This window comes from Caretta caretta, chromosome 13 (assembly GCF_965140235.1).
Source record: "Caretta caretta isolate rCarCar2 chromosome 13, rCarCar1.hap1, whole genome shotgun sequence".
Taxonomy (NCBI): Eukaryota; Metazoa; Chordata; order Testudines; family Cheloniidae; genus Caretta; species Caretta caretta.
The window spans coordinates 8,796,610-8,817,547 of record NC_134218.1 but is presented as its reverse complement, the minus strand read 5'-3'; the positions used below and the strand labels follow the sequence as shown (position 1 = coordinate 8,817,547).

The 20,938-nt window shown below is 43.0% G+C and overlaps 1 protein-coding gene across 3 annotated transcripts; it reads left to right on the top strand.

Moving 5' to 3' along the window:
• Nucleotides 1–3,542: 3,542 nt before the first annotated feature.
• On the top strand, nucleotides 3,543–20,680 carry LSM14B (LSM family member 14B). 3 transcript variants are annotated; one of them, XM_075118726.1, is made up of 10 exons: nucleotides 3,543–3,877; nucleotides 11,631–11,794; nucleotides 12,241–12,376; nucleotides 12,859–12,975; nucleotides 15,239–15,394; nucleotides 15,585–15,662; nucleotides 16,510–16,671; nucleotides 16,860–17,013; nucleotides 18,706–18,882; nucleotides 19,281–20,680. In XM_075118726.1, exons 1-9 carry the CDS (start codon nucleotides 3,757–3,759, stop codon nucleotides 18,875–18,877), a joined length of 1,260 nt encoding a protein of 419 aa, XP_074974827.1. In that variant the 5' UTR covers nucleotides 3,543–3,756; the 3' UTR covers nucleotides 18,878–18,882; nucleotides 19,281–20,680. The 3 variants fall into 3 exon arrangements, with proteins under 3 accessions (XP_074974827.1, XP_074974828.1, XP_074974826.1); XM_075118725.1 differs by having other exon boundaries at nucleotides 3,545–3,877; nucleotides 15,239–15,406; XM_075118727.1 differs by lacking the exon at nucleotides 12,859–12,975 and having other exon boundaries at nucleotides 15,239–15,406.
• Nucleotides 20,681–20,938: the final 258 nt, after the last annotated feature.

Genomic DNA, 20,938 nt, shown 5'->3' with positions numbered 1-20,938 from the left:
TTCGTTCCATTCCTTTTTACCTTAATTATTGTCCCCACATGACAATTCCTGTCCTAACAGGGAATGGTGGTCTTTTCCTCTCTCTTGCTTTAAGCCAGGGAGTTTAAAACTACTGTGATCACTTTTTCTGGTACAGGATGGAACACTGGAATCACAAGTTTCCATGAAGTCTGGAATCACAATGGCAGAAGTCTTCTGGTGTGTGTCTGCATGTTCATGAGAAACAAAAGGAGGTGGATTGAAAATACTGGAGGCCCATAAGCCATCATCACACTTCTAAAAATATGTAAGATTGGAAATGAGGACTATTAGATCAACAGTATTGTGAAGATTTGGGGACACAGTGAAAGAGGATTCAGAGGAACAGCCGTGTTAGTCTGTATTTGCAAAAAGAAAAGGAGTACTTGTGGCACCTTAGAGACTAACCAATTTATTTGAGCATGAGCTTTCGTGAGCTACAGCTCACTTCATCAGATGTATACCGTGGAAACTGCAGCAGACTTTATATACACACAGAGAATATGAAACAATACCTCCTCCCACCCCACTGTCCTGCTGGTAATAGCTTATCTAAAGTGATCAACAGGTGGGCCATTTCCAGCACAAATCCAGGTTTTCTCACCCTCCACCCCCCCACACAAATTCACTCTCCTGCTGGTGCTAGCCCATCCAAAGTGACAACTCTTTACATAATCAAGTCGGGCTATTTCCTGCATAGATCCAGGTTTTCTCACATCCCCCCCACCCCCATACACACACAAACTCACTCTCCTGCTGGTAATAGCTCATCTAAACTGACCACTCTCCAAGTTTAAATCCAAGTTAAACCAGAACATCTGGGGGAGGGGGTAGGAAAAAACAAGAGGAAACAGGCTACCTTGCATAATGACTTAGCCACTCCCAGTCTCTATTTAAGCCTAAATTAATAGTATCCAATTTGCAAATGAATTCCAATTCAGCAGTTTCTCGCTGGAGTCTGGATTTGAAGTTTTTTTGTTTTAAGATAGCGACCTTCATGTCTGTGATTGCGTGACCAGAGAGATTGAAGTGTTCTCCGACTGGTTTATGAATGTTATAATTCTTGACATCTGATTTGTCAAGATGACGCCACTAGCGGTCACCTTCAGCCCCCAACTAAAACCCCTCCAACGCATTATTAAGGATCTACAACCTATCCTAAAGGATGACCCAACACTCTCACAAGTCTTGGGAGACAGGCCAGTCCTTGCCTACAGACAGCCCCGCAACCTGAAGCAAATACTCACCAACAACCACATACCACACAACAGAACCACTAACCCAGGAACTTATCCTTGCAACAAAGCCTGTTGCCAATTGTGCCCACATATCTATTCAGGGGACACCATCACAGGGCCTAATAACATCAGCCACACTATCAGAGGCTCGTTCACCTGCACATCCACCAATGTGATCTATGCCATCATGTGCCAGCAATGCCCCTCTGCCATGTACATTGGTCAAACTGGACAGTCTCTACGTAAAAGAATAAATGGACACAAATCAGATGTCAAGAATGGAGGGTGAGAAAACCTGGATTTGTGCTGGAAATGGCCCACCTGTTGATCACTTTAGATAAGCTATTACCAGCAGGACAGTGGGGTGGGAGGAGGTATTGTTTCATATTCTCTGTGTGTATATAAAGTCTGCTGCAGTTTCCACGGTATACATCTGATGAAGTGAGCTGTAGCTCACGAAAGCTCATGCTCAAATTGGTTAGTCTCTAAGGTGCCACAAGTACTCCTTTTCTTTTAGTGAAAGAGGAAATACTTGTTCTCCAGACTTGGCTACATTTTCTCCACTATCTCATACAGAATAATTAGCCCTGATGCCTCTGAACTGACTTCATTATTAAATTTTCATTATTTCTGCTTGCCTTATTTTTTGCAGTTTTAAGTTTTCCACAGACCTCAGTTAGATGCACCTTAAACAGGGAGTTAAATGAATTTCCTCATGTAGGGAAGTTTCTAATTGGTAGCTTTCAGGGATATAGGTATTTAAAATCAGCCTTGTTGTGCTTCAGTATAGTTATATCTTCTATTTAGAGCCAGGTTATGGGCATCTAATCAAAATGCCAATAGAAAGGTTATTAATACCAGAAAACAATGATCAAATTTAAAAGCAACTTTTATTTTCAAGTATGTTGTTTTTTAATTCACATTTCATATTCAGGTTTTTTATTTTGTACATTTTAACATTTAATTACAGGGCTTCATTAGTGAAAAGGGTGTGTGTGTGTGTGTGTGTGTACGTACATGTGTATTCCAGGGTCAGAAAAGAGATGTCTGTGCTTTTCATGCTATATCAACCATAAAGCACGATGGTAAAGGGGGAGAACTGCTCTCCAAGCCATGGAGCACAGCTCTGCAGTGCCTTGGGGAAAGGGAAGAAATCTGTGCATGCTATTTAATGTGATCCTACAGGTCCCCTCCTTGTTGTAGAGCTTGTGGAAGGCAGGGTCCCACATAGATCTTTCAGGGATCTCTGTACTCTATACTGTAGGTCACTCCATATTACAGGGCACTGGAGGGCACCACAGTCCCTGAGGGAAAGGTTCTTCCTGGTGTAGGGCTCTGGGGGAGGTCTCTGCTTACTGAGGCATTGAAGGTAGTATGGGAGTCACTACAGGGCCTTGGCTCGGGAGGTGAGGTCCATGCTCTCTTTGTTATAGAGCCCTGGGATCTCTGCTTACTGGAATCCTGAAGGACTAATCAAAGAGGTGCTCCAGGGCCTTGAGAAGTCTCGGTCTTCCCATCATGGCCCTGCAGCTCTCTGGGAGAGGCTTCTGTTTTGTCTCTACTGCAGAGCTCTCGGGGGCCTTGCTATGCTGTAGAACTGCAGGGGGACACTGTGGGGCCCTGGGTGGGAAGCGGAGTGGTCTATACTCCCTGCAGCAGAGTGCACTGCTGGTAGGGGGTCCACAGGGCCCAGCTACCTACAGTCCATGTTGCTATCTCTGGTGATCTGATAGCGTGTCTTGTGGCATCCTTAATGCGGCTTCTGGAGCGATGGCAAAAGATGAGAATTTAAATTTCCAGGAGGAAGTTTCTAGCCCTTGCGGTTGTAGAGACAAGCTGGAGGGCGTGACCCAAGGGTCACCTCAAAGCTTAACCACCAGAAGGCAAACAAACAGAGCCCCAAACTTATCCTCCTAAGAATCTCACGAGCGGGGGGGGGGGCTGACCAGCAACGGTTTTAACGCTTGTGGTGGACGGCTGGGTGGGTGGGCTTCTCACCCTGCGGTCCTGGAGCACGGGAGGAGCGCGGAGGGTCCCAAAGGGGGTCGGGGGGGAGTACTCGCCTCTGGAGTGCATGCTGACAGTGGGATCCTGCACAGCCCTACGCTTTGCCCTGTGCCGGCACCGGAGCGGGGTCAGGAGCGGGGTCCCGGCACGCGCCCTCCGCCCCGCGGCGCACGTGGCACGCACAGCCGGCAGGATCACGTGACTGCCGTCTGACCCGGTTTCTCCCGTCCGGTCAGTGATGGAGAGAGGCGCATGCGCGATCTCGCACCAGACCCCCCCCCCACCCCAGTCTCCCTCCGCCCTATATAAGGCGCCGACGGCCGCAGCGGGGCTCCCGACTCCGCAGTGCGTGAGGGGGTGAGGCTGGGCGGGCAGCGCAGCTACCTGAGCGGCCTCTCCCCCGCGTCTCGCCAGGGCCTATACCACTGAGCGGAGCCTCCTGCCGCTTTCTCCTCAGCCCCAGCCAGGCCGCGCGGCTGGCCCCGGCGGAGCCATGAGCTCGGGCACCCCCTACATCGGGAGCAAGATCAGTCTCATTTCCAAGGCGCAGATCCGCTACGAGGGCATCCTCTACACCATCGACACCGAGAACTCCACCGTGGCGCTGGCCAAAGGTGAGGGCGGCCGGGCCAGGCATCCTCCGCACGGCGGGGGCGGCTTCTCCCTACAGAGCAGCCCGCGGGGCCGGCCCTGGGAGGGACGGGGGAGTCGGGCCGAGGCGTCCGTCCGGCTGCTCGGTGGAGAACCGGGGGGCGGTGGGACCCCTGGTGCGGGATAGCGGAGGCGCCGAGAGTCGCCTCCCGCCTCGACGACGGCAGCGATGCGGGGGCGGCGGGGGGCTGCGGAGTCGACGTGCCCGGACTCATTTACGGGGAGACGGCTGAGCAGGGGCCGGGAAACCTGCCGTGGCTGGCTGGCCGCCCCCGGCCTCGGGGGCTGTGGGCCCCGGCAGCGCCTCCCTGCCGTGGCTCCGAGGCGGCTCCCTCCCGATGTTGCCTGGAACGCGGCTTCAGTCCGTGTTCACTCCCTCTCCCGGGGTCTGGGAGGCTCTTTCAGCCCCCACCCGCCTGAACAATGAGCCTGGCGAGGGAGGTGTAAACAGGCAGCAGCTGGAGAGCCAAGCTGCTTTGCCGCGGTGGTCTGGCGAAAGCCCCAGGGACCCCGCATCTTGTTTCAGTCTGGGGATGGCTGACTCGGACTCCAGCTCTGAAATACCAACCTGCCCAAGCTCAAGTGTGGGGGCCGAGTGAGGCGCAAAGCCTTAATTACAGCCGGGGCTGGTTCATTTCGCTGTGGCCCCATTCGTGATTCAGCATTTGATTAATTACTTTGCAGTGTCAGAGCTACAGCGTGCAGCATAGTGAGCCTGGCTTGTAGTGCAAATGGTCCAATGCAAGTCAAATAGTCACAAGAGAGCTAACTGCTGGATATACTACACCTTACTTAGAGGCTGGTGGGAATAGTACAAGGCCTTTTTTGGACACTTGTTTAATTTCTCAAGCATAGTGCAGCAATTCAGCTTTTTTGTGAAGAAAATATGTGAAAGAGCTGCTAGTATCTGAAGTTTCCCTGTTAGTCTTAAACAACCACACTTCCTTCTCTTAGAACAGAATTTTATGACTAAATTGTTGTAACAGTATAATTTCTATTACTTGGATGATAGCTTTCAGAGTAACAGCCATGTTAGTCTGTATTCGCAAAAAGAAAAGGAGTACTTGTGGCACCTTAGAGACTAACCGATTTATTTGAGCATGAGCTTTCGTGAGCTACAGCTCACTTCATCGGATGCATACCGTGGAAACTGCAGCAGACATTATATACACACAGAGATCATGAAACAATACCTCCTCCCAGCCCACTGTCCTGCTGGTAATAGCTTATCTAAAGTGATCATCAGGTTGGGCCATTTCCAGCACAAATCCAGGTTTTCTCACCCTCCACCCCCCCCACACAAATTCACTCTCCTGCTGGTGATAGCCCATCCAAAGTGACAACTCTTTACACAATGTGCATGATAATCAAGTTGGGCCATTTCCTGCACAAATCCAGGTTCCGTCACCCCCCTCCCAAAAACCACACACACAAACTCACTCTCCTGCTGGTAATAGCTCGTCCAAACTGACCACTCTCCAAGTTTAAATCCAAGTTAAACCAGAACATTGGGGGGGGGGGGGGTAGGAAAAAAACAAGGGGAAATAGGCTACCTTGCATAATGACTTAGCCACTCCCAGTCTCTATTTAAGCCTAAATTAATAGTATCCAATTTGCAAATGAATTCCAATTCAGCAGTTTCTCGCTGGAGTCTGGATTTGAAGCTTTTTTGTTTTAAGATAGCGACCTTCATGTCTGTGATTGCGTGACCAGAGAGATTGAAGTGTTCTCCGACTGGTTTATGAATGTTATAATTCTTGACATCTGATTTGTGTCCATTTATTCTTTTACGTAGAGACTGTCCAGTTTGACCAATGTAAATGGCAGAGGGGCATTGCTGGCACATGATGGCATATATCACATTGGTGGATGTGCAGGTGAACGAGCCTCTGATAGTGTGGCTGATGTTATTAGGCCCTGTGATGGTGTCCCCTGAATAGATATGTGGGCACAATTGGCAACGGGCTTTGTTGCAAGGATAAGTTCCTGGGTTAGTGGTTCTGTTGTGTGGTATGTGGTTGTTGGTGAGTATTTGCTTCAGTGTTTGGATTGGGTGAGTAACCGATCAGAGTGTTTGTGGAAATGGAAGAATCTTAAATTCTGTTAGATTTTTTTAGTAAAATAAGGTACAAAACCTAAATCTTGATTCCTCATTTTAATACTTGTGATCAAGAATTGGACTACATTCAAACTGTATAATAATCTGGAATAGTAATCTCTTGTGCAGTGCCCTTAAATCCTGTGTATACTCTTCAGTCTGTTTACCTTGGTTTTTGACACTCCATGCTTTTCTGGTTCTCCTATCTTGCAGACTGCTTCTTCACTTACTCCTTATTTTGCTATTTGTCCTTGGGCATACTGATCTTGATTCTCTCCTAGACTTTCGCTGTCTCTTATTTTCATCTACCACCTACACAAGTGACTCTCAAACTTGCTTCTGACTAGAATCTTAAGTCTGTTTGCCATCTCATAAGTCTCTCAAACCAGATTTGTTCCATGATGCTTTTCTAACCATCACCTCCACTATCCTCCTTTTATTCCCAGCCTGCTATCTCAGTGTAAGCTTTTTCTTCCTTCGTCTCTGCCTTGTATCTTTAGTTTTGTTGCTTTCTCTCTCTCCACATTTTACCCTCTCCTCATTTCCCTAATAGGGGAAAAGATTTTGTGCCCTTTGTCATGTCTAACTTTCCTTGCTATCACTTCTTCCTCTCCAGTCTGTTGAAAATATTACTTCTAAAATCATTGAACTCCTCCTGTCTCTCAAACTTTAATCCTTCCACTAGCAATGTCTTACTGCATCAGATTCAAGGACCTCATCTTACCATACTGGGAAGTATTCAGGGGATCCAGGCAGTCTTTCCTGGTCCACAGTTCCTATGTGCCGAATTGCAGATAAAGAAAATCTAACTTGGACATTTGAAACCTACTTAAAATGAGTTTTTTGAATTTCTGATATCGGACTAATTTCAAATAATGAGATGTAGCTGATCAGGATTTGCCTCCCCATAAGCATGCATGTGTCTAACACTATGTACTTCATCACATGCTTAACAAAGCCTGAGTAACATATTGTATGTAAGGAAGCTAGGAGAAGAGAATGGAATTCATTTGGATGCCAACAAGGCTGTCTGTCAACTGGAACAGCAGGGCTATGGCTGCGGCTGCTTTTCCCTTTAAGCGCGGGTCCTAGCATCCATATATATATACACACACAAATTCAATTTCTTTACCTATGTCCTATCTACACTGCTGATTCAGAGCCTCCTTTGTAATGAGTGGGATGCAGCAGTCTCCTCTGTAGCCTTTGTTTTCCACCTAGCATTCACTACTTCAGTGCTTAAGTGGAGTGAGTGCCTTTCACAGGACCTCTACCAGAAGAATGTCTTCATATGTATTAAATTAGTGGGGGAAAATACATGCTGTTTGCCTTAGAAGTCTATAAGTCTTAAAAGTATTTTGGATGTTGGTCACTTTTTAATTTGGTGCACTGCCTGCAGCGTATTGGCATCTGTGTTGTAACTTAATTTCTTAACTGGCAGATTCATATTCCATTGTTAAAATGCTACTTTAGAAGTTTTTCAGATCAAATTTTGCTTTTGAGCTGAGACTAAGATTTCTTAAACTACAGGATTTATGTCAAAAGTGTTTTCTGATGCCTGACCACAATAATAGTGCTGCAGTCATACTTAGACCCATGCCATTGTGACAGAAGTGTAGCTCATAAATAAGACATTTGATTTGTTTGGAGAAGTAAAGAAGCATTTTGAACTCTTTACAGAATCTCTCAAATTGCAGATAACTAGCAAATGTAGCAATGTCAATTTAAAAGACTTGCAATAACAGACTTCTGTCCAACGTTCTAGGTGTCCTAACATCATTTTAGAGCAGTAAGATCTCAGCAGTACAGAAATCATGTTAGCAGGAACTAACCCAGACATCTATAGAAACTCTTTTGCACCCCCTTATCGTTTTGGGATGTATCTCCTCAATTTTCTCTAAAACTGACATTTCTTTTGCAGTGTGTCTGGAAGGTCACCACATTCAGGCTATTTCAGACCAAGGGAGGAGCAAGTTAGAGTTTTGAGGCTATCGCAGCACACGCTGCAAGCTGCTACCTCTCTGAGGTGATCCAGCTTGGGTAGCCCCTGCTGACTGCACATATAATAGTATGGCATGGGGTGAGAGGCAGTCCCTCGGTTAGGCTGGTCTCAGACCCTTTCAGCTTTTAAACATCAAAACACGTTAAACTCCACCTGGAGACTGATGGGAAGCCAGTGCAGATCCCAGAGCTCTTGTACCATATGCTCCCAGTGAGATGCCCCACTTAGTAAGCAAGTTGCTGTGTTCTGCACCAGCTACAGGCCCTGATAAGTATAGCCCCATGTAGAATGCACTGCAGTAGTCTGATCTTGAGGTAACAAATGCATGGAGAACAGTGGCAAAGTACAAATCTGAAAGGAAGGGTTGCAGCCTTCTAGTTAGCTGTAGATGGTAAGCTGCCTGGGTTACTGCGTTAATCAGAAAGATTGATGTTACCTCTGGCTGCTTCCCCAGTCCATCACCTCTTATGTGCATTGAGCATCAGTCAGTTTACTCTCATCCATGCTCCAGTTTCAGCTAAACACCAGATTAAGTACAGAATCACGTGAGCAGAGTTGGACAAGACAGATGTACAGGTGAGTCTCATCAGTCTATTGAAAGTTCTGCTCCCTGTTCCAAATATGGCTCCATATACGCATTGGACAAGAAGGTGACAAATGGCAACCTGCAGCACTCCTCACTGCTTCTGAGGAAGAGGAGCAGTTTCCTACAACTAGCTCTTGAGAGCCGTCTGAGAAAGGAATAAAGCCACTGACAAGCAGCACTGTCTATTCTGCTAGGGTTAGCTGGTGAGACAACAATTCAGGCTGTAATCAGCTGTATCAGAGGCAGCTGATCTAATGCCTGATGGGACACCTAGTCTTCATCCATCACAAGTCTTACTGTACCAGTCTAGAGCCCTGTTGATCAAGGGTTAAGGTGATAAAGGCATCTAGATAATGAATTATCTTCCCTTTTTTAGGAAAGGCTGTGGAGAGGGGATGCTGGTTGATAATTAGCTAGATTGTCAGCATCAAGCTGCAGTATTATCACCACTTTGTTTAGCATGGTTTCTGGCTTTTACATTTAGAAAAGGTGGATGACACACCTTACTTGTTAGATTCTAAACATAAACAAGAGTTCAGTTATATGCTGGGATTAAGTTGAAAACACTTATGTTTGAGACTGTTTCTCTGGAAGTGGACAAGCAGTCAGTTTTTATAAGCTGTTAGATGGGATGAGATAAGAGGTCTCAGTTGCTCTTCCTGAGTATGAAAAATACAAAATCTCTAGCTTGTGCTAATCTTTTGAAGATCCGTTTTAGGTAGCAAAATTTTGCTACATAACAAGTGTCCAAATTGCATGAATAGTGCATGAGAGAAGTATAAAGTAGAATCTTGCTATTCCGCCCTTTGGGTGGGGGGACATGTTCAATCTGAAGCTATGTCCACACTACAGACTAGAGGTGTGATTCCCTCCACTTATGTGCACATGCTTGCACTAACACTCACTGAGCTAGCGTGAGTATTAATAGCATAGCTGCAGTAGCTCTGGTAATGGCAGTGGACACCGCTGAGCTGTGCCAAATACGAACCTGCCTGGAACAGGTGGGGATGTACTTGGCATGACTGAGCTGTGCATCCTCTTCCCATGCTACTGTGGCTACACTGCTATTTATACTTGTGCTAGCTCACTGAGAACTAGCATGAGCGTGTATACTCAATCAGGAGAATCGCACCTCTAGCTTATGGTGTTTGAAGTAGCTTAAAAGGCTTTTGCAGACTCAGCAGTGCTGGAACAGAGGAGCATTAATCAGTTACTAGTGTCCTAGCCCTGTTCCAAGGATGTGCCAGGTAATGTAGTGCTCTGCATTGACCTGTAAGGAGAATATGATTGACACTAGTCCTGCTCAAATACGAGCAACATCTTAGTCTGTGCTTCAAGAAACTGCAAATCTAGAAGTCCATTCAGTGCAACTTTGCAGTTTAGTGATAGCTCAGTGTTCACAAAATGAAGTTCAATTGTGTTTGAGTTCTTTGCTTAAGGTGTAAGGTAGGCAGTATATGTATTAATCATGAAACGAATGGCATTCCGCTCTGGGAGTGGAGAGAGGTGAATAATGTGCGTTAACTTGTGTTTTACCTGTAGCTACCACACTTTCTTGAAAAACTAAATTAAATATAAGGTCATGGTTTGAACTCTAAAGCTTTAAATGGAATGGGACTAGAGCTAGGTGAAATCTTTTTATGGAAAACAATTTTGGATTGACCACAAATATTAATGAATTTGTGCCGAGTTCATCAAATAGTTTTGACCAAGTAATAAAAAAAATCTTTAAAAACCTCTATCTTGATAATGTCAAAACAAAATGTTTTGTTTCAGCTATACTTGACTTTTTTGTGGGGGAGGCATTTTGCCAAAAGCAAAGGAAAACTAGTGTCACAAAATATTTGTAGGGGTAGGAGGAGAGATTTTAATTTGTCTTCCACATCACAGGCCAGTACCCTTGCCACTGGTCTATGACAGATTCTGATATGAGGCTTTCTCAGTCTGTATCCGCAAACAGAACAGGAGACTTGTGGCACCTTAGAGACTAACACATTTATTTGAGCATCAGCTTTCGTGAGCTACAGCTCACATCGCATGCATGCCACAAAAGCTCATGCTGAAATAAATGTTAGTCTTGAAGGTGCCACAAGTCTCCTGTTCTGTTTGCAGATACAGACTGACACGGCTGCTCCTCTGAGACCGGTCCGTCTCCTGTGCTGCCGCTGTTCACTCTTTTAATAAAGAAACTGGTTATTGGAGCAGGAACTAGAACTTGAATACCCCTCGTTCTAGGTGGGTGCATAAGCCCCCAGACGAGAGTTGTCCTCACTTTTTCCCTATCCCAGTGACAGCTGTAAGAACAGCCCAGGTGAGTACCCAAACCACTGGACTAAAGCTTGTAAGGGAGCTGCTGCTCCTAGGTGTTCCGTGAATCTAGTTCTCCTTCGTTTTTGTCAGATTGCCCAAATTGTGGCTGCAGGATCAAGCTGGGATGTTTTTGACTCTTTGGAAAGATTCAGCAAATGTTTGGCCCCAAACTATTTTTTAATTTTTTTTGGAATTGCCAGTGAACACAAGAATCCATTATTTGCTCAACTGTAGTTGGGACCTTGCTGCTTGAGATGGCCCCTCTTGTGCTATTCTGCCACAGTTGTGGTGGTTGGAGGAACTCAAGCTCGATCCCAGTTTAAGAGGAGGCTGATGGTAGAGCAGCCTTGGGTAAGGGGGCGATGGCAGCTCACCTTAGAAACAGGCTTCATCAATACAAAATAGCCCAAGTCATTGACTTTAAGAATCACCTGTTTACATAGACTACTGCTGAGGTGTGCTTTAGAAAAATCTGATGTGTGGGGATCGGGAAGAGTTTGTTCTAACATTGTGACCTGATTTATTTGGGTGTGTGTGTGTGTGTATATATATATATATATATATAAATTAAAAATATAGGAGGGATACTTATAGCCTTGAGTACATGCCCTTTGCTGTGGCATAAAGCTAAACTTCACCTGAAACTATATAGTGCTGGAGAAATAAGTTGCAGTACTAGTAGAGGCTAATATCTACTACTTTCTCTCTTAAATGCTGAAGTGCGGTCATTTGGTACTGAAGACCGTCCCACAGACAGACCTGCTCCTCCAAGAGAAGAGATTTATGAATACATAATTTTCCGGGGAAGTGACATCAAAGACATTACTGTATGTGAACCTCCTAAAGCTCAACATACTCTGCCTCAGGATCCTGCCATTGTCCAGGTAAGAATTTCAGTTTTAAATGATGGTGGAAAGTTTTGAGGCAATATACTAGCAGTTCAAAGCTTGACCTAAACAAGTCTTCAGGTTATAAAGATGGTGTTACAAAACTGAAGGTCAGTGTAAATGTTTCCAAGAACTTTCATAATTCAAGTGGAAACACTGGTTTTCAACCAAATACTTCCCTTCAATCTTTGTGGCCAAAGTATTGCAGCATTGAAAACCTGGTAAGCAGTCCAGATTTTAATAGACCCAGGTGTAATCACCACAGTAAGTTATCTTTAAATATTTTCATATTCATTTACATTTTAAACAACCTTGTTACTTTTAGTACCTTAAAAGCACAAAATCCCCCACTGCAAGGACAGTGGGGAAACAGGAAATACAAGAGTTCAGAAACTGCTGGGTAGTCAGTGAAAATGTACTTACACTATTATCTTGTTATGCAGTCTTCACTGGGCTCTGCCTCTACATCATCCTTCCAGCCACATGTGCCTTATAGTCCATTTAGAGGCATGCAACCCTACAGCCAGCTTGCTGCCAGCTCTTTACTTAGCCAGCAATATGCAGCTTCATTAGGTTTAGGTGAGTAAAAGCTTGAAGATGTACTCTTTGAAATTGTAACCCCGTCTTTAAGGCGTGGTTACACAATGGTTTGTGCCCTAGTGTTACTAATAACTACATTTTTCTGAATTGACTGTTTGTATCCTCTGTCAGCAGTTAAAGCAACCAGCCTTATGAAATGAGGCTTCATTCTAAAAAATCTTAAATTAAGAAGTGTGTGTAGAGACAGTAAGAACAGCATGAGTCTACTAGCATCTGTTTGAAAGTACTGTATATAAGCTTAAACATTTGGTTATTGACTTAATGAGGACATAGTCTGTTTCTAGTTTAAGATGCCCTGCATATACTGCACTCTGGTAAAGAAAATTGACTCCAAATATGTAGCATCTCAATACTATTCTAGGTAACTTCTTGTATCTCTTTCCAAGTCCTCACAGTGTCTCAACTACCTTGCCTTATTTGTGTACCTTTTTTGCTTTCTCTTCTCCCCTCTGTATCTTTAGAGAAATTGGTAAGCCCTCCAACATCAGCAGCTGCTTCCAGCCCTAGCTCTTCTCCGTCTCCACAACCTGTTTCAGAGCCTGACATGTCTTCCGAGCCACATCCGCTCTCTTCCAAGGGTAACAGCAGTTTGAGGACTCTAAATATTTGGAAGAACCTGCATGGTGTTTGCAAAACATTCTGTTCTGCTTGTTAACCCTCTCAAAATGACAGTACTTATGTGTAACTATAGCAAAACGGATACATCGTTCTTAGTTCTTGCTTTGTTGACCATTTGTTAGCACTCTGGCTTACTACTACTCTAGAAGAATTGATTGGCGGGCTGGGGAAGGAGAACAAGTACAGGATAGTGGTTAGTCTTCGCAGGGAAGGCTGGCTGCAGAAGATGTTTGCTTGTTGGGACATACCAATGGATATTTATTGCCAACTTTTACAGAATGGCATGAAGTAGACCTTTCCTTTCTGTAGAGGAAGGAATGATGCTTAGAGCCCTACAAATCCGTGGATATCTGCTCTATATCTCTGGATATCCACAGATAATTTTTGTGGATCAGATGCAGATACAAATTTTGTTTCCAGGTAGGGCTATAATGATACTAAATTGTGGGGTAACTGCTAATTAGCTAGGTCCTTAAGGAAATACTAGTGCCTTCTCCCATTTGTTGTTGGAGAGGAATTTTTGAATGCATTCCACACTTGACATGGGCCATGAATGCAGTTTTCATGCTTTACTGATTGAACGTCTTGTTTGACCATCTGGATTCATGAAAACTATCATATCTGAGCTAAGACGTGACCGTTTGATCTTAAATTTTATGCACTAGATTGAATCCAGTTCAAAAGTAGGTTAAGGGGAAAACTAGGTTGAAGAGCTTTGCAGTGTTTTCAGGGCAAATAATGTGGGTACAATCCACATGTGTAGGTAGCTGTCATGAATCTTATCTACACTTAAAAAAATGCTTGGGTCAAGTTGGAAAGCATGCATGCGTGTAGCTCCCCTCCTCTTTTTGGCCCATCTCTATCTCTCTGAACCATATCAAAGATCCAACTAAAGTAAGCTTCAAAGTGCTGCTTGCTGACAGTAACTACTGGGAAGGCTTAATATCTAGACATACTCTAAGGGTATTATTTCTTCTTGTGGAAGTCTTAAGTGTATACTAGATTAGTATGTGGCACAATAGAGAATCCTAGAAATAAAATGCAGGTTCAGGATGCACTAAAATAAGCAATGGCTTGGCTCATGTAATAGTGTAATGCATTTCTTGATCTTAAACTGAACCAGTTGCATGAAGAAAATATCTCTATCCTCATTTATGCAAAACTACCTAACATTCTGTTCATCAAATTTTATGTTCATATAAAGAGTTAAGTGTGTGATGTCTCAAAGTACCAAACATTAACTTCTTTGCAATCATAGGGAATGAGTATTTGTCTGAACACTTAGTCTGACTTTCTAATGTGGCTTGTTATACTTCACACCATCAAGATACATTCCTAAATGTGCCATAGTATAAAAGAAGTCTTGAAACAAAAGTCCAGGAGCTTGGTTAAGGTTGAAATGTTACCCTCTAACTCCTGTACTATATGCTTTAATATCTAGGAAACATTGAGAGACTGGACTAGTTTTAACTTGTTTCTGGGTTTTCTTGGTGGTTTTTTAACAGTACCCAGCTACTTGATGTAGTGTCCTTATGGAACGACTTCCAAATGCATGTAAATATGACTTGTACTTGATGAACCATAACTACTAGAGCCATTAAACATTTATTTTAACAATAGATCTGACATGGATGCCACGTTAATCTGGTTCTACTTATCAGAAAGCTGAGTACAGTAAGACCAAGCTATTGATACAGTAAAGGTTATGCACATTGAGACATTCTCAGCTACTTTGAAAACGAAGCACTTTCAGGAAAAGTCTGAAGCAAGCTTCTTTTAGCTAAAAAATGTACTTATTCTGTAAAATTATACACAAACAAGAATACCTAATGAAGAGAAATGGGAATTCGTACGTTTTGGAAGCTTATTGCATATATAGTGACTTCTTAATTTGATATGCATATTAACTTTGTCCTTAACTATTACTATAACATAGCAAATTGGTAACTTTGCATTCTTCAGGAGTGACATTGTTGACTTGGTTTATGGCCCTGAGCTCATGGGGCGAAACTTGTATGCCAACACTTACTCAAATGTGTAGTGACGCATTGCAAACCCCCATAGCAGAATAATGGAAGTGCCTAGGAGGTTCTGTGGAGGTATTGTTAAATCTGTTTTTGATCATGGAGGTTCAGGAGCAATGTTGGCATATTTCTTGCATGCAGTACTTCCTGGAATGCAACTAAAAAACTAGTTATTGTAATAACCCCTTTGTTTTTCCAGGTGCTGGCTTCCCATTGGTTCACCAAGTACGCAAAAGCCCCATGGTGGAGCAGGCTGTTCAGACTGGTCCAGTTGATAACATGAATCAAAAAAAGCCACCCCCAGCAAAAGTAGTTTCTGGTATCCAACGCAATGGTCGGCAGATTCCGCAAAGTAGTAAGACAAATGGTATACAAGTCTTGTTTTCAAATGGGTATTTGGTAGAGCTTCCTTCAGAAAAATGTTGAAGTAACTTAGAACAGTCCTTAAGCCTGCTTGATGAGTTAACTTTCAACTTCTAAGGTAAGCTAACTTTGTTCTTGTATGCTTGGGTTATAAACAGTCTTCCTTTCCCTGTTTGCTTTAGATACAGTTCAGCCACCACCTGTGCAAACTCAGGGCCAGGTGAATGATGAAAACAGAAGACCTCAAAGGAGAAGATCGGGTAGGCTAACTTGACCTTAAACATGCAAACTGCTGTATAGAACTCCAATTCCCTGCTCATATAATTGAGAATAATGGCTAACATAAGATGCTTATGAGCAGCACCATGTTAATAAATAAAATAAAGGGGGAACAAAACACAGCCAAAAGAGCATTCAGGTATGCAGAAGTAATGCTTTCTTAGCTCCAGAGGTTCCTCTACAAAAACCTTGCAGAGCCATAGAGAACATACCAGGGGAGAATTGCTCTGTTGTATCTCCCCTGAAACTCAGGTTTACGCATGTAAACTTGCTATAAATTGTTGTCTTTACACAGGCTACCCCTCGTACTGTGTAAGGATCTTCAAAAGGGATTTGAGGTAGCCATAACCAGCCAGACCATGTTATCACAGCTTATCTAAGTTGTCTTCCTCATGTATTGTAGAGAACCATGTAACTGGTTCCAGCCTTGTGTGGGTTTCCTGAAATATGTACATATCCCAATGTGTGTGGATTTATGGACTGAAATTCCTTCAGATTCCTTGGGAAACTTTAATTGTTTAGTTTTTTCACCACAGACTGTTTGGCATTATCTTTATAGTAGTTGAATGCAATGCTGGCAGGGAAAATTGGCTGTAGTCATCTAACTTAACAGTAAGACTAACTTTTTGGAAAACCTTCTTGGATGTTAAAAGTATTGCTATAATGTGTTTCTACAGTGAAGAGCAGACGTCTCTTTCAAAGAGGTGTGGCATAATCACAGGACTGGAAGCCAGAAACTCCTGAGTTCTAATCCTGGTTTTCTCTGGCCTTGACCAAGTCATTAACCTTCCTACGCGTTACCAAGTGTTTAAACTCTCCTGCTTTCAGGAAACAGGAGAACCAGGAATCGTTCTAGAGGACAAAATAGACCAGCCACTGTGAAGGAAAACACAATAAAGTTTGAAGGTGACTTTGATTTTGAAAGTGCAAATGCACAGTTCAACCGAGAGGAACTTGATAAAGAATTCAAGAAGAAACTGAACTTTAAAGGTTTGTGTCTTTAGTAAAGCCATTTACATTTGATAACTTTAAGGATGGTGTATAAACAACCTCTTGCTTTGAGAAATTACATGATTGATTAACATAGGGAAGAATCTCAATCTAGTTTGAAGGAGCAAGAAAACTGATGGCTCTTCAGTACGCAGCAAGGAAGTGTGTAATTAATCTTCTATCTTCAGATGACAAAGCTGAGGCAGGGGAAGAAAAGAAGAGTGATCCTGGAGTAGCAACTCAGCATGATGGCAATGCAGATGAAGACCTCCTTGGACCCAATTGCTATTATGATAAATCAAAGTCTTTCTTTGACAACATCTCTTCAGAACTAAAATCCAGGTAATTAGCTTTCTGAAGCTCAGCCTGTCTTATGCCACTTAGTGCAGGCAGTATCTTAGAGAGGTCCTATGCTAGGTAATGCCTAGCCCTTTGTAAGAACATGGATAAATGAAACTGCGTCTTGAAAGGCTGCTTCTATTCAGTTTTGGATGATCAGTAACCAGGCCTTTGAAAGGCATGTGGCCACAGAATTTGACAGCTCACTAGATGCTACTAAACTTTCAAATACTGATATCTGATCTTGGTTTGTTTTTTTGGGGGGGGATTCACTTGACCTAACACTTGATCACATCTGATATGCCAAAAGCTTTAAACACAGATGTGAACACAAGACATCCAAATGGTAAACTATTGGAATATCATAAACTATCTTTTAGACATTCTAGAAACTGTTTTAAAATATCCTTAAAACGTCTTTACCCAATTTTTTTTCTGCTTAGTCTTTACCATTTGTCCTCCAAGCCTGAATTTGTTCCATTAAGACTATGGAGTTGCTTGCTGTTCTTCCATGTAAAAGTGCTGCAGTGTTCGTAGGGGAAAGGCTAAATCCAAGCTGTTCTATGCTTCCATTAGAATTTCCTAAAGATAATTCCTTAATTTAAGGATTTTATTTAAAACATTGGCTCTAAACTATGTGTCCCTTAAATGTCTATTTAAAAAGTTATCCTGGGTTTTAAAATATTAATCCCCTGGTCACCTATCCATTCCTGTCTCTTTACAGACAAGTGGTGGCTAGATTGTCCTAGATTGTTTCTGAAGTTCTAAACCTCCTCCTCTCCCATTACTGTATGCTGCACTTCCTTGGTTAACAGTTGCATTTTTATCCCTCTGAGTCGCTAATTGCACTCTATTTTTCTTCCTATATAAATTGTGCAAAGTAATCAATGTTCATCTTTATCTTGCGGGGGAGGGGTGGCAAGGTCTAAAGTAGAGCTCTATTGTAGAAGTCAGACCTCTAATGCTTTAATCCAGGCTCTGCTGCTGAATTTGTGTGGACCTTAGGCAAATCACTTCAGCTGTTTCCTTGTACCCTCTTTTCCCTTTATTTAGGCTGCAAGCTCCTGAGTTCAGGAACTGTTCTTGTACAGCTTGCACAACAGCCGTGATCTTGATTGATTCTAGGGGCTACTGTAATTCTGAATCTTTAAACTATGAGACTTGACTTAAGTGAAGGATCTATCTGTGTCAGCACTCAAACCCAACTTTGATAGTCTCATTTGTTGAAAGTGGAACTAGGAAATATAATCCTGTCTCTGTATAGTGATCTAGAGTTACCGTTTTTGTGGGGAAGGAGGAATCTAGTGCTTTCTAGTTACTAAAGCTGGTCTAAAACAGTCTCTCCTTTCCTGGTTGTCATGATTGAAACTTGGTAGATCTTAATTGCTCTAAAAGTACCAATAGCATTTCAGGAAAACAGGTGGAGGGTACTGCAGCACTATTGGAAACAGGACTGTTCAGTCCCTTTTAAGGCACTTGTGGTTCCAGCTTCCAGTTAGGGTGAAATGGTAACTAACAAGAAGACAGTTGAGTTATCACTTAATATGTGACTTGAGTAAGGGTGCAGAGAAAGCAGACTGCAGTACATCAGGCTTTCTAGATCTCTGTAAAATGAGTTCCTCGCTCCTGCCCAAGTGATATGGACTTTCCCCAGAACCATCTTCTGAATAATGTTCATGCTTGACTCTTGTTCAGTTCCAGGCGTACAACGTGGGCTGAAGAAAGGAAGCTTAATACAGAGACATTTGGCGTGTCTGGCAGGTTTCTTCGTGGACGTAGCTTTCGTGGTGGGTTTCGAGGTGGAAGGGGTAGTGGAGCAGCACGGCGAAACCAAACAACTCACAGAGCTGGTACTGGAAGAGTGTAATGGAGGCAAGTTTTGTAGCAAATGTTGTGTCTAAATATCTGTTCAACTTTTAACTTGGCTGCTAGTTTTGCAAGCAGACCTAAGGTGATTCCTTATGGATGCACCTTTCATGCTCTCTTCATATCAGGTGGGATCTGGATAGAGCAGTCTTAATATCATTATCATGCCACTCGTGGTTATTCTTTGCTGGGGCTGACATTCTGACCAAGTCTGAATAAAAGTGGCCCTTGCCTTCCTCCAAGATAATGGAATGCAAATGCAATCTCAGTGTTTTGTGTTTTGGTTGAGCAAGTGTAGCTTGACCAGGGGAACTAATCTCAGATTAGTGTTTCTGTGGGCAGGGATGGGAAGGAGGTGGGATTGGTCTCCTTTATTTGATACCAAATACTCTCTTTCTCTGCAGGCTCTAAATTCCTCTGCCATGAAGGTGAAAATTATGTATATAGGATGAAAACTAACTGCTGCACCAATGTGGGATAAGAATAAGCCCTTGTTTACTGTCTGAAAGTCAATTACAGAAGTTCATGTACAACTAGTATTTTGGGCTTCAGCTTAATTTGAACCAGTGTCTAAGAGCTGGAATGTTTTTGGAAGAGGGAATGTGTTCAGGATTATCTTTTGAAGTCTTTTTTTTTTATTTTCCGAAGTGCAGGCTAACTTAAAATATGGTGGTTTTTTCTGGGACTCTAAAAGGATGCTGTAGTTGAAACAAAGTAAAACTCCCTTTCTGTACCCTGAAGATCATGCTATTTTAACTTTCTTTAAAACAGAACCAAAGCTTACTTGAAATAAACCAGCTAACTTGTTTGTTCTGAGCAACCAAATGTACCCTTTGCTGCTGCTGATCGCTCATTAAGGCAGCATAACTTCAATACCATGTGGTGTCTGGAAATATAGATTTCCAGTGCTGAAGGGGGTTGTGTATAGTGTGACTTGGGAATACTGGGTGGCTGCTGATCATGTGATAGTGGGGGGGAAAAAAGGTTGTACAGTTATTTGCAAGTCCACTATTCTTTCAGGGGTACTGCATGATTCCATGCAATGGCACAAGATCAGTCACTTGAGGCTGTTTCTGAAGTCCTGTTTGGAGGAGAGAGCCCAAAGCCTCTAACTAGCCAGGCTCTATGTAGGGGAGTGCTATGCTGTGTATCCTCACTCATTAAAACAGTGCTAGAACAGCAAGTGATCTCCTACATGCAGTGCTAAATACTCTGTTAAATGCTTTTGCAGTAGCTTACCTGTAAACTAAGCAAGAATAAAGGCGGAGAAACATCTCAAAAGGAGCAATTTGAGGAATGGCTTATGACTTATTGCCCCCCAACGGTACCAGATTGTGTAAACAGTATACACTGCAAACAGTTTTATGTACACTAGTAGGCTCTGTGATGGAACACTATAAAATGTTGCTTTCCCTAAACTAAGGAAGGGGAACCCATGTAATGAAGCTTATCGGATGGGTGTTTTTTAATTTCTCTAACCCCCCAAACTGTAAATAGTTCTTGTTTTTTGTTGAGGTGTGGGGAAAATTGGGGGGGGGGAGGGGTTATAAACTTGTTTGCATGAATAAGTGGGTTAAGCTTATAAGTTATAGGCATGTGTTCTTTTCACGATGGGGAATTTTGTTGAAAAAGCACTTTGATAACTGAACCCATGACATAGCCAGAGTTTTAGTTTATGCATCGACTAAGTTACTGTAAAAGCTTGGATTTATTTTTGTTAGGACATCATTGTTAAGAGTTAGAACAGAGCTGCCCCATTGCTATGGAGTAATGTAAATTGTAATAAATAAACATGTATGTTTAACACTTCTCTTATTTTTGTTCCTGTAAACGGCTAACGGTTGGTTGCTTGCAGGAGTGTTACTCAGTGGCTATATGGCTGAAACCTCTGCTTTGAAATAAGCCAGAGACCTAGTATCTAATGAAGGGTGGGCTTGGTGTTAATCACAGCTAGAACTGTGTGTAACTTATTTGTATGAAACCACTCGACAGATCTGTACTTCCTCCACAGCTTCATATTTCCATCCCTTCATTTTGGATGACCACTTCTCTTGCTTCAGTG